Consider the following 13,264-nt stretch of genomic DNA (forward strand, 5'->3'; position numbering starts at 1 on the left):
GAGGCTTTGAGGACGCAGCAGCGGAACACACACACACACGCACACACACACAGATACACACGCACACAGACACACCCAGACACATACCCACACACACACACACGCTCACAGACACACACATACGCACGTAAAGGCGGTGAAAGCCTCTCATTGGCTCTTTTCTGGCTGTCCGTCAGGCTAACTTGAACATCCCGATGGGAGCTCTGCGTCCGGGGGCGGGACATCCTGTCAGGAGGAGAGAGGAGACAGCAGACACAGAAGAGGTGAGACACACACACACACACACACACACACACGCATTTGACATCTTGGGCCCTCTAACACCTCGACCCCTGATCGGTTCTCAGGCCCACTCGCCCGAGGAGCCTAAGGCCGCCGCCCAGACGCCGGAGGAGAAGAAGGCGTTGCCGGGCGCCGTCAAACTCCCCGGCCCGGCCGTGGACCTGTCAGAGCTGCAGAACGTCAAGAGCGAACTGCGATGGGTCACCAAGGACGAATAGGTGCGTTTACATCAGAGAAGAGGAAACTTAACTTCCCCCCAACTAGAATAGAGTTCATACCTCCACCAAGGCCCAACGGTCCTCTAGTCTCACATTGATGACCTCTGAGAGTTTGTTGACCATGATCAGAATGTCACTAAAGGTCATGGCGTGCTTGCCACTGCCCTTGAGCAAAGCAGCAGTCTGTAGACTTCAATCAATCAATCAATCAATCAATCAATCCCAGTTTATTTGTATGGTACTCTTCCAACAGTCTGCAGGTCAAAGTGACTTCATAAATAAAAACATTACCAAAATAAATGAGACAAAATGGAAAACATGATTCAAACAAAGTCAGGATTTGGGAGAGAGAAGGAAGCAGCAGACACCAGATGGGTCGGACACGCCTCCACGCTATGAGCAGACGTGTGCGTGCAGAAAAGTATGACATCATGACAAGCTGCTCAGGATTCAACAATGCAAATGGTAACCAAAGCGTTTCACAATTGAAATGAAGTGAGCCGCGGTTCTTTACGTAGCTGTAGGACACGTGAAGGACAGAGCTCCATGACAACGAGACAGGGGCATCGGGGGTCAAAGGTCATAGGAAGACACTTCTGAGGCAGCAGTAAACAGAATTGTACGTGACTGAAGCTGTGTTGAAGTATGTGAGTGTGTGTAGATGAGCTTTGGTTACATTTCATCCTGACAACTGATGCGACGCCTAAACGCCTTTAAACAAACCGTGACAGTGAGCGGCAAGAACGATTTACCTGCAGTACCTGGAGATCACCACAGGGGGGCAGTGTGGGCTGTGTGTGTGTGTGTGTGTGTGTCCACGCCTCTGTGTGTGGGCAGCAGGAGTTGAGTCAGGTTCTATTTATACCGAGTGTGTGTGTGTGTGTGTGTGTGTGTGTGTGTGTGTGTGTGTGTGTGTGTGTGTGTGAGTGTGTGTGTCACAGAAGGGCAGTCTGTGCTGCGACTTTCTCAGTGGGAAACTTTCTCAAAACCACAATATCCAAATACTGCGGCTCCTGCCTATGCTCTACACAATGTGTGTGTGTGTGCGCGTGTGTGTGTGTGTGCGTGCCTGGGTGTGTGAGAGAGAGAGAGACAGAGAGAGACACACACACACAGAGACCGAGAGAGAGAGCAAGAGAGAGAGAGACACACACACAGAGACAGAGAGAGGGAGGGGGGGAGAGAGAGAGAGAGACAGAGAGGGGGAGAGAGAGACACACACAGAGACAGAGAGAGAGAGACACAGAGAGAGAGAGAGAGACAGACAGAGAGAGAGAGAGGGAAGAGAGAGAGAGGGAAGAGACAGACAATGATGATGGCAACCATTTCCTCATTTTGAATCCTTGAGCCCTAACATTTGGGGGAGCAGAGCTTTATGCAGGAGAGTTTTCTCTTAGAGGGAAGTTGTCCTCCTCTCCTAACCTGCCTGTGTTTGTCCCGTGGGAGGAAACGGGAGCTGGCGGGGCCTGAATGTGCCGAGGAGCAGCTGAGTCTGCAGCATCCTCACACTTCCTCTCTCCTCTTCCTCCAGGATCGGCTTACAGAGAGGGGGGCCGATAATCTTCGTCGGCATTGAGTCGCGGGCGAAGACGAGGGAAATTATAAACCGACGACAACAACAACAGCGGCACCGGCGCCATCATCAGCTCGCTGACGCGCCCGCAGAAGGATTCCACCGAGAAGCAGACGTCCATAAACTCTCTCTCACTCAGTCGGCTGAAAAATTAGTTGAGGTTAGCGAATGAGTTGTTATTGTTTTGTCCCCGGGGCTGAAGCACAGAATGAGGAGCTTCGTCTCCTGAGGACGGCCGAGGCCTCCGCTCCACTCCGCTTGGACTTGTTGAAGCGAGTTGAGTTGCTTTGACGCGACTCATTTCTGTGTTTGAGATATTAAAAATAATTGGGTTTGGATGAATCTTTGTTGCCCACGCCATGACGTCACACACACACACACAGACACACACAGACACACACAGACACACACACAGACACACACACACACACACTCAGATGTTGCCTTGTTCTAAATGACATGGTTAGCTTTCCTCGTCCCGGCCGGCGCTCTCTGCTCCATGATTCCTCTCTGAAGGACGTTTGCATCGTTTACTTTCACTTCTATAGTTTCTCTTTTTTTGTTTTGTATGTTTTTTTCTTTCATTCCCGGTAAAATGCAGCAATAAATTAAGATGCTTTAAAAACTCACACAGTCCAAACTCTTTAATCTCTTTGTTCTTGTAACATTTTAATTCTTTTTTTCTATTTTCCTTACATTTAACTGTTTTGTTTTTTGTTTTGCAGCTTTGTTCTCACTTTATTTCAATTTCTTCAATATTAAGACTAACACATATTTATCTTTGTTCAGGTTTGGGTTGTTGTGTTTCTTTTCTATTCTCACTTTGAAGGATTTATAATTTAACTTCTCTCCTTTTTTGAGAAAAATCAATGAATAAAAAGCTTAAAGTGAAGATGTTTCTTCAAATCGCCTGAACCAAACTCTTCCATCCATTAGAGCAGCAGCCTGTCACTGTGACTCACAGGCGCCCCTCTGTGGTGATTGGTGGTATTTCTGGAGCTCAGAGCATTCTATGATGAGCACAGGGACCTGGACCTGGACCTGGACCTGGACCTGGCCCTGGCCCTGGACCTGGACGAGGACCTGGACCTGGACCTGGACCTGGACCTGGCCCTGGACCTGGACCTGGACGAGGACCTGGACCTGGACCTGGACCTGGACCTGGACGTCTTTATTCTTATCACATTTAAACTTTTTTCTTGTTCTGGTACATCTTGTATCTATAAATCTCTTTTCTAACAGTTGCCCAGCACACGCTTGTATGTAAACACATGTATGTTAGGGTGCATGTGCCGAACATGGAGTCACTCTGATCCCAGCCCAAATCCTTCAAATCCTTCTGATTCATGATGGAACGCAAACTTTATGTACCAGAACACACACACACACACACACACACACACACACACACACACACACACACACACACACACACAAGTCGCCCTGATTCCTACATGACTGTCTGCATCCCTCATCACATTACGTGTCTTTACACTCACACTCACACTCACACACACACTCACACTCACACTCACACACACACACACACACACACACACACACACACAGAGGAGCAGACAGCTGTGGCTAAGTTTAGCCTCCATCTGGTCAGAATGGAATCATAACTGTTGGGGTTTAATGAGTGTAAGGAGCGGCGGACGCAGTGTGACAGTGTCACACGGTGTGACATGGTGTGACACGGTGTGACATGGTGTGACACGCTGTTACACGCTGTGACACGGTGTGGAAAAGATTACAGACATGTTGCAGTTTTTGAAGGCGTGGTGTGTTTTCTTTGAGCGAGCAGCCTCTCAGCTGATTTCTGAACTTGAGTAACCCATCCTGAAAAGCCTACACACACACACACACACACACACACACACACACACACACACTCAGAGAGAGAGAGAGAAGGATAAGGAAGTTTCTATAGGATAGAGATCCATGACATCACACAGAGGGTTCAGGGTCAACCGTGACCTCCTCCCTCTTCACACACACGTTAGCGAAGCTTCTATCTGCATATCCCCATACTGAACTCGTCCTCCAGCAGGCCCTGGTCAGGTTTGATGCCTTGCCAAAGGACACAGTTACCTCTAAAACCCAAAGCTGTGTTCTTCTTCTGACACTTAAAGATTCACCGTCAGCTTGGCACCACCTCCTCCGCCGCGCACGCTCACAGCCAAAGCACCCAGTTGATGTTGTGTGTCTGGCTCTGAATGTGTTTCTATTCCTGTCACCATGGTGATGAGCGCACAGATAGGCGCCGTGGCAACCGTGCACTGGAATCTTGGTCACAGACTTGCAGCTGTATGTAACCAATGAGTTCATCCACGAGGATAGACACTAAAGCCTGGGTGTGTGTGTGTGTGTGTGTGTGTGTGTGCGTGTGCGTGCGTGTGCGTGTGTTTGACCCAAACATTTAGGTGATACTCCCTCCTGGACGCAGGAGAAAGGCCAATCAACAAACAACCAGCGAACGCCAATACAGCTGCACGGGGTTAAGAGCTGATCCAGGGGGCGGTGCAGAGGGGTGTGTGTGTCAGTGTTTGAGAGTGTGTGTGTGTGTGTGTGTGTGTGCTGGTTGGTTATCCGTCCTGTGATGACGGGTCACATGCTCACCGCTGCAGACAGAGTAAGAGAAGAACTCAGATGCAGAGACGTCCACAGAGAAGAAGAAGCTCTCTCTCTCTCTTCTCTTTCTCTCTCCTCCCTTCACTGAGGTCGTCCATCTTGCTCTCCTGTCCTGAACGTGTCGCTCAGCCTCTTCCTTGTCTGTTTGGCGTCCTGCCTCACCTCCAGGGACCCACGTCTCCTCCCACCTGCTCCCTTTCCTCGCTGTCCTCCCTTCCTTCCTTCCCTCTGTTCTGTTTTGGATGGAGACTTATTCCGTCCTCTACAGTTCCTCTCACAGGACGGCGCTCCTCGCCGGGTTCCAGCGGCTGCGCTCTGACGGGAGGATGTGTGACGTGGTCCTGGTGGCGGGCGGCGCCTCTTTCCCGTGTCATCGCGCCCTCTTGGCCGGCTCCAGTGAGTACTTCTGGGCGCTGTTTGGAGAGAACACAGCGGAGAGCTCAGCCGCCACGGTTAGCCTTCCTGCCCTGACCCCTGAGGGCGTAGAGGCCATTCTGGACTTCCTGTATTCCGGCTGGCTAAGTATATCGCCGTCTGCACTTCCTGTCATTCTGGAAGCAGCGAGGTACCTGCAGGTGCTGCCGGCTGTTTCCATATGCGAGCGCTTCATTATCGACGGGTTATGTGCTCGTAACTGCTGTTGCTATGCCAACCTGGCTGAGCGCCACGCCCTCCTGGACGCCCTCACAGCAGCTAATCAAACCATCGCCATGGAGATGGGGACCTTGCTGCAGGAGAGCAGGGAGGGGCTTCTGGAGCTGAACGTGGAGTGTCTGATGGCGGTGCTCGATGCTGAGGAGATACCAGGGGTCAAGGAGGCGGAGCTAATAAAACTGGCTCTGGATTGGCTGGAGGAGAACGGGCCAATCCCATTACTGAGATCTAATCTTCTGCTGAGTCATCTGCGCTTTGGATTGGTCGCCGCTTCTGACCTCACTGACCTAAGCCACTCCCACCCAGCGATGGCCACACCTCTGATTCGAAGTCAGCTGACCCGAGCGCTGGAATACCACAGGCTGGGTTCAGCTCAGCCAATCAGACAGAGCAAGCAGTCCTCCCTCAGGGCGTGGCCTCACCGGGTGCTCCTTGTGGGCGGAGGATCCAGCACAGAGCAGCCAGAGCAGCAGGTGCTCGCCTTCGACATCAGAAACAGGAAGTTTTCATCTCTGGCTTCTGGCGTCCCGCGGCGACTGAGGAATCACTGCGTGTGCTCGCTGGGCGGCTTCCTCTTTGTGATTGGAGGAGAAGAGGTGAAGGAGGGAGATGAGGATGGAGTGAAGTCCGTCACCACGGTAACATCTAACCAGGTGTGGCGCTACGACCCTCGATTTGAGCGCTGGGAGCAGGTGGCGTCCATGTTGGAGAGGCGGTCCCAGTTCACCTGCTGTGTGGCCGACCAAGTTATCTACGCCACCGGGGGGCGACACACACAGGCGGAGGCAAAGTCACACACTTCGCTGAGCTCCGTTGAGTTTTACGACACGGCTACAGGAGCGTGGAGGAGGGGAGCGCCAATGCCCCGCCCCCTTTACGGCCACGCCTCTGCCGAGCTCGGCGACGGCATCTATGTGTCAGGCGGTCTCCCGGGCAACCGCGGCAGCAACCAGGGCGATGACGCGGCGGAGCGCAGGGAGAGCAGCAGGGAGGTTCTCTTCTGGGATGTGAAAGGTCGAGTTTGGGAGAAGAGAGCGCCCATGTCCATCGCTAGGTTCGGTCACCGCCTGGCAACCGCCAACGGACACATGTACGCTCTGTTAGGGATGTACGAGCCGTTCTGCGATATCGAGCGATACGACTCACAGTCAGACCACTGGACCCGCCTCCGACCTCTTCTCGTCGGCTCGTTCGGCTACGGCTTGGCGTCCGCGCCGTCCGGGAACCTGCTGCTGTTCGGAGGGCGAAGGTGGAGCGAAGGGCGGGAGGTGACGGTGAAGAGCGTGCTGGAGTACGACACCAGCAAAGATCTGTGGAGGGAAATCTGTCAGCTGCCTCGAGCTCTGACAGGGGCGGAGTGCACCATGCTGCCGCTGCCCGACTGAACACAGGAAGTCTGACCTCTGACCTCAGTCCAGGTCTGGAAACAGAACACGCATCTGGACGACAGTGTGATGTGGACGCTCGTGTCACGCTAACACTTTGGTTTAGAGAGAGTTTGGTCATGATTGAGACATGTTTAAACGTGAGCTGAGAGCAGATTGGAGAGGAAGGTGAAGTAGCAGAGTGAGAGAGCTGTCAGGCCTTGGTGGAGGTTTGAGCTGTGTGAGCAGGTTTCCTCCTTTTAGACCTCAGACACACTGAGGTGTCCCTCAGCACACACAGTTTGTTTTTCCTGCTGCCCCTCCATCTCTCCAGGCCCCCTTACTTTACTCCTCCCCTCCCTCCCTCCCTCCCTCCGTCTCCCTCCTCCCCCTATCCGCTCTCCCTTCCTCTTCCTCTTTTTCTCTCTCTTCTCCCCTCCCTCCCTGTCTCGCCCTCTTTTTCTCTCTCTCCTCCCCTCCCTCTCTCTCTCCTCCCTCTCCCTCCCTCCCTTCTCGTTGATAGAGACAGACGGTCAGCTGTTGTTGCCGGCGGCGACGTTCTCATCGTGGCCGAACCCAAACAAACCACAGAAGGCCTTCATCCGAGTGACCAAACTTTATTGATCAGCCTGTTGTGACAGAACACGTAAATATATAAATATTTATTTATCATAAACTATAGCTTGAACATGAAACTTGAGCTCTCTAGAGATCGACTGAGTCTAAAGCTTTAAAACACAAAAAACATGGAGGAACATTTCATCTATTATCTCCACAAACACACACATGCTACTACAACCAACCACAGGCAGCAGCATAGAGAGCGCTCACACACCCAGCGCACGCTGTGTGTGTGAGTGTGTGTGTGTGTGTGTGTGTGTGTGTGTGTGTGTGTGTGTGTGTGTGTGTGTGTGTGTGTGTGTGTGTGTGTGTGAGTGAGTGTGTGTGTGAGTGTGTGTGCGATTGCTTCCATCAGTTTGTGTCTCTGAGTATTTCATCGTTTGGCAGCAGCGGTACAAATAACAAACTAATATAAAGTGTATATACTGTATGTGATCAAAGCCGTGGTTCAGTCCCTCGGTGCATGCAGAGGAGTCGCCCGCCCCGATCCTCTCACACTGTCACTGTGCCTCAGGCCTGTACTGCCCTCTGATTGGTCCAGGTAAGGACACGGATGCTTTGTTCGATCCCCCGGCGTCACGTTCTGTATGTGCACGCATCTCAGGCTGTGGGTATGAAATCCAGCGCCCCCCGGTGGAGGGAGGAGGGAGGAAGCTCCGTAAAGCCTTTAGCTCCCAAGCATTTTCTGGCGGCGGCTATGAGGCGTCGTTATGGATACGCTGCCTTCAGTTGCTCACGGTCAGGTGGAAAATACCAGACGGTACGGCAAAGTAGAGGGTACACAAGCAGAACCTGGTTGTTGGTTCTGTTCAGTTGGACGGTACTGTTCTCCGGTTCAAAGGTCACGGTAAACGCTCTACTTTACCAATATTTACTAGTTTCCCTGTTTGTTTCAGGTTTAGCTGCTAAATCAATTTTCAACGGGGAACGTTCCAGATTTATTCCCGCAGCTGTCCTGATATTATATGCAGTGCTGACTGCTACAAAGACAAATTCAGATGGAATCTCTTAATGTGCGATAAAGCATCAGGTGGAGGAAACAGTGTGAAAGAGTCGTGGGGGGGATTTCTCCTTTAAATGGAGTGTGTGCATGCGTCAGGTCCACACACACACACACCCACACACACACACACACACTCTCTCAAACACCGTAGGAAGTGAGAGTGTGTGGTTAAAGAGACCTGTGCTCGTGGTTCTCTGCATCTGTAGAGTAAACATCCTCCGGTCTGAGGCTCCATGGAATACAATCACGTCTGCCAGACTTTATTTACACCCGGCGCTCTCTATACACGCGGCACAACAAGCGGGGCGGCGCGGCGCTAACGGCAGCTGGGAAAGGCGATATTCTGTGATCCACGTCTGCGTCTCTGTGTGAAGGTTGGGTCTCAGGCGTCCAGGTAAGCAGCAGCTGGGAGGTGGAGACTGAGAAATTGAGCTTGAGGACATTTGGCCGTTGATCCAAAGAGGCTTCCTCAGTCTACACAGCGTGAGAGAAGGTGCTGGTGTTTACTCCCGCCCGGCACACACACACTTACTACAGGCGGTGGAGCTCACGGGCCGGTTCTGTTGGCCGGTTCTGTCCGCTGGCGTGTGTCCGGGTCTTTGTCAGTAAACTGGAGGAGGGCTTTTCCGACTTGGAGGTTCTGAACTCTGCACTGAATCTGTTTTATGAGCGCCTGAGGCAGAGCTTGATTGCTTCTTCATCATTTCTTCTCACATCAGGTTTGTTTTGGTTGCCCGAGACTCCGAAACCTACATGGACGTTCCACTGCACCTTCTCCCACGGCGTTCAGGACGGAGGAAGCCTTTCAGATGAATCGTCAGACGTCTTCAAGCTCCACCTCTCAGTCTGTCCACGTCTGCGGCCGGTTCCTCAGTCAGGTGAAGTGAAGCTGACGTTTAATACTCGTGTGTCTCATCTGGAACGAGTCGGACGGCAGCTTTGGTCCGATGTCACGCCAGGTTGCGAGTAATCTCCCAATCCCTGCCGTCTCCTCAGAAAGCTGCGGCGGCACAGACGTACGCTTGATGCAGAAGTTTCCCTTTCGCCCCTGACGCCACCAAAAGCGTCGGAACGGTTCTTACAGCATGGGAGTACGCGTGTGTGTGAGTTTGGGTTCGGGTTTGGTGAAGCCGCTCGTCAGACGTGGGTTTCGATGTAGGAGTGCGTGTGCGACAGCGAAGGGGTCAAAGGTGGGGCGGGGTCGGATTCAGAGGTCGTGACGGGCTCCTGAGAGAACAGCTCCTGATAGGCTCGCTTCCACTCCTGGAATTCTGCCGACGACAGCTGGGGATCGGCCAACAGCCGTTCAATCAGCGCTAGCTCGCCCTCCCTGTCCTACGCAGAAACACAGGAGGGGGGAGGGGGGAGGGGGGAGGTCACTTTGCTTTATCCATCAAAGCGCGAAGCTGTGAGACGCACACACACGCAAAGCAGGACACACACTTAATGACACACTGAGATGTGGGGAGATCGGCAGCTGCTCACTTTGTTGGTGGACGGATGAAGAGGAGAGGCGGAGAGATGGACTTCCTGTTTGATTCCTCTGAGCTCTGCAGGAACGCTCTCGTAAACTCAGACTAAGAATCATTTGATTTGTGAACGGTTGAACTGTTTTCCTTCCTGTTCAGTGTCCTCGCATGTTTTGAATATAATGTGTACATTATTTGGAAATGATATAAAGATAAACACATAAACGTACTGAGAGTCTGCGTCGTGATCTTTCCTAGGGTCAAATCTATGCTTTTCAAAGTAAAAGCATAGTAGAGTTTGTTTTAGCTCTGATAGCTCATCCAGATCTCACAGCCATGGTAACCTTATGGATCAGATGGAGATGATCCTTCAGCTGCGTTCAGGTTATTTTGAGCTCAACTCCAAAAGCAAACCTCTGTGTTCTTTCCTTTAATGGACACGGGACAAAGACGCGGGACACGGGCGGCCAAAGCTACAGAGGCTGGGCCAGAGGGAAACCACACGCAACAAAGACACACGCCCTCGCCAAACATCCATGCCCACGCCACAGAGACACAGAGACGCAGAGACACAGAGCAGGGAGACGGAGACGGAGACACAGGAGAGGAGACCGGCCCGGGGACAGAACCGAGCCCACACAGAACCAAGAGACTCCAACCAAACAGTGCAGACACACTGGAGCACACAACTGCACTACAGCCAACAGATCAGTGTGTGTGTGTGTGTGTGTGTGTGTGTGTGTGTGTGTGTGTGCACATCAGGGAACAAACAACACATTGCAAAAAAAACACATTAAAGTGAAAATATTTGACAAAATGTTTTGTTTTTCAAGGAAATTTATGTCTAAACTCAGTCACTGTGTGTGTGTTCTTCTGAGTGTGTGTGTGTGTGTGTGTAGATGTTCTTCTCCTCCTCTTCAGGTCTGTAGGTCTCTGATGGACCCTTATGGATCCATGATCAGGAGTTAGAGCCTCTAAAGCTCCTCTACGTGAAGACAGAAGCTTAGATACAGACTGATATGTTGACCTCTGACCTTTGACCCTGAACCCTCTGTATGTTGTCATGGATCTCTATCCTATAGTAACTTCCGGGTCCTTCTCGCCTCAGTCTGCAGCTGGCGTGATGTCGCTCCATGACCTCAGACCGCTCACGGAAGTTTGTTCTTTTAAAGCCACACTCTTCTTCAGATTCTATAAAAATTTCAGTCCGTTTACGTCCAAACGACGTCACTGACAATGTTTCCTGTCCAGAGGCTTTAAGAGGTTTCTCCACACGTGACTAAAGGAGATATAACAAGGTGTTTAACCTCATGTGGCATATCGATACACACACAAACACACGCACACACACACACACATTTGTATTAACTTAGAGACCTCTCTCTGTCTCTCTGTCTGTCTGTCTGTCTGTCTCTCTGTCTCTCTTCCATTGTTTGTACCTGTTTTCAGCGGTGGGTTGGGTCAGGAACCTTTTGTAAAGCTTCACAAGAAACATTCAACGTGGACACAATCAAACCTGAAGTTACAAAAGAGCTGCAGACAGAGACATGTAAAGCCGTGGTAAAGGTCAGAACCAGGTGCCACCTTGTTGTGATGGCGGTCACATGAGGCCGGAGCTTCAGAGGAAACCAAACATCTCCACAACGCTCAGACTCAATGTCAGTGACGGAGTTCAGACACAAATGACCCCAAAATCACAAATTCCTTTCAAATCCCCACTGTGTGTCTTTAGACTGGAGGTCGGATGAGTGACAGGTCCTCAGTGTGAGCACATGTATGTTCATTACGTCATATCATAGCCTACCTTCAGCGTGGAGCTCAGTATGCGGAGGCGGTGCAGGCGCTCGTTGAGCTGAGGGTCGGCGGCCCGTCTGAGGAACGACTGCCTGAACTCTGACTGATCTTTGACCTCTGACCCGCGGCCCAGAGGACACACGCCGCCTTGCTCGCAGGCACGGAACAGGTCGCCCAGTGACGCGCCCTCACTGCCACCTTCACACAGGGAGTCACACACAAAACGGCCATTCGCTTTCACACACATTCAGTGCCACGGCCGCGTCCTAACACTACCATTCATTTACGCTTCATGGAAAATAACCTCCCAACTTTGTGATGCTTAGATCTGCACTACATCCTGTCAGCTGCTTCATCACACCAGCTGACTGAGGAGAGAGGGACCCGGAAGTTACTATAGGATAGAGAGATCCATGACATCGTACAGAGGGTTCAGGGTCAAAGGTCAGAGTTACCATAGGATAGAGATCCATGACAACATTCAGTTGACCTCTGACCTTTGACCAGCCTGTCATGGTTCAGTCAATAACCACTGAGATACAGAGCCATAGGTGGAGCACTACTCTGCCTTGGTGGAGGTATGTGCTGTCTGAGTGCCTTCTGCTTTACGTTTGTTGGCATTTATGTTGCTTTTTTGCTATTTAACCTTTGTTCTTTCCTGATTTCTTTTCTCAGATGTGAAGTGTGTGTGTGTGTGTGTGTGTGCGTGTGTGTGTGTGCGTGTGTGTGTGCGTGTGTGCGCGTGTGTGTGATCTGCTCATCACTGACCATCAGGTGCACTAAACTCACCGCTGTGTGTTTGCCGCTCCTCCCTGGTCGGCGGTGTGAGGAGTGTGTGTAGGTTGCTGTCTCGTGGCAGAGTGAAGCTGCGGGGTTTCCCTCCCTGGGTTGCCATAGGAATGAGCCTCTGCATCGCCACGGGCAACGGGACATTCCTCTGCGCCGGGAGAGTGTAGACGCCGCCCAGCGCCATGGTCCCGCCCCCTGGGCCCGGCTCGGCAAAGACGGCGTCCTCTGTAACGTAAAGACGATGAAACATTTAACCCTTACACAGCCACGCATGCTGATCATCCTACGTTTATGAGTGAAAACATCTACTACCGCACAATGTATGGGTCTAATTCAGCTCCAATGTAAATGTTTAATGGACGTGAAGGACAAACAAACATTCTTGAACAGAAACCAGGTGATTGGTGAGTTACCTAGTGGTCCCGTCTGCAGGTAGTGCAGACCGGCTTCAGTCAGCGGCGTCTCGATCAGGTCCTGCCAAGAACGACGCTGAGACGACGAGGAACGACCTGGAGAACCTGTCTCACTGCTGCCGCCTGCTGGGCTAGAGCGGTACTACAAATAACAGCAGCAAGATTAATCCTAATGAATCATTTAGTCCTTGCATAAAACCTTTATTATTATTAATATCATTATTCACTTTTGCATCATTATTATGCCTGCCTAAGTCTGGACTAAGCTACTCTGCACACTGCTGCTCACTTGCTGAATGAGTGTTTGGGTTTTTAGTTGCACCTACAAGTGCCTGCCACTAGATGGAGGTGGTGTTTTTTGAATTAAGAGTCCAAAGCAGCGTCTGTTGTTACTAAAATCTCTTTTGACTCGACGTCCACTGTAGTGAGCACACACCTCTATAGGATCAC

The 13,264-nt window shown here is 51.5% G+C and overlaps 3 protein-coding genes across 4 annotated transcripts in view; 2 read left to right on the forward strand and 1 right to left on the reverse strand.

Moving 5' to 3' along the window:
• Positions 1-3,156, forward strand: part of smpx (small muscle protein X-linked) — a 7,592-nt gene extending 4,436 nt beyond the window's left edge. For both annotated transcript variants that reach the window (XM_076170479.1, XM_076170478.1), the window contains exons 3-5: positions 177-263; positions 348-500; positions 2,032-3,156. In XM_076170479.1, the coding sequence (XP_076026594.1) occupies positions 177-263; positions 348-500 (240 nt within the window). In that variant the 3' untranslated portion in view covers positions 2,032-3,156. The remainder of the gene's footprint in view (positions 1-176; positions 264-347; positions 501-2,031) is intronic.
• A 1,793-nt stretch (positions 3,157-4,949) lies between these two features.
• Positions 4,950-7,074, forward strand: klhl34 (kelch-like family member 34). Its single transcript, XM_076170429.1, has one exon. It carries the CDS (start codon positions 4,950-4,952, stop codon positions 6,744-6,746), a length of 1,797 nt encoding a protein of 598 aa, XP_076026544.1. The 3' UTR covers positions 6,747-7,074.
• Positions 7,075-7,577: 503 nt separating this feature from the next.
• On the reverse strand, positions 7,578-12,956 carry LOC143016215 (connector enhancer of kinase suppressor of ras 2-like; the record flags this gene model as incomplete). Its single annotated transcript, XM_076170423.1, has 5 exons — positions 7,578-8,532; positions 8,563-9,684; positions 11,623-11,810; positions 12,402-12,626; positions 12,815-12,956. Coding segments are annotated over 4 exons (753 nt in total), but the record flags the coding sequence as incomplete, so codon positions are not given.
• Between the last annotated feature and the right edge of the window lie 308 nt (positions 12,957-13,264).

Source organism: Genypterus blacodes, unplaced genomic scaffold, assembly GCF_046128005.1.
Source record: "Genypterus blacodes isolate CSIRO-AG114 ecotype Tasmania unplaced genomic scaffold, CSIRO-AGI_Gbla_v1 ptg000218l_1, whole genome shotgun sequence".
NCBI lineage: Eukaryota > Metazoa > Chordata > Actinopteri > Ophidiiformes > Ophidiidae > Genypterus > Genypterus blacodes.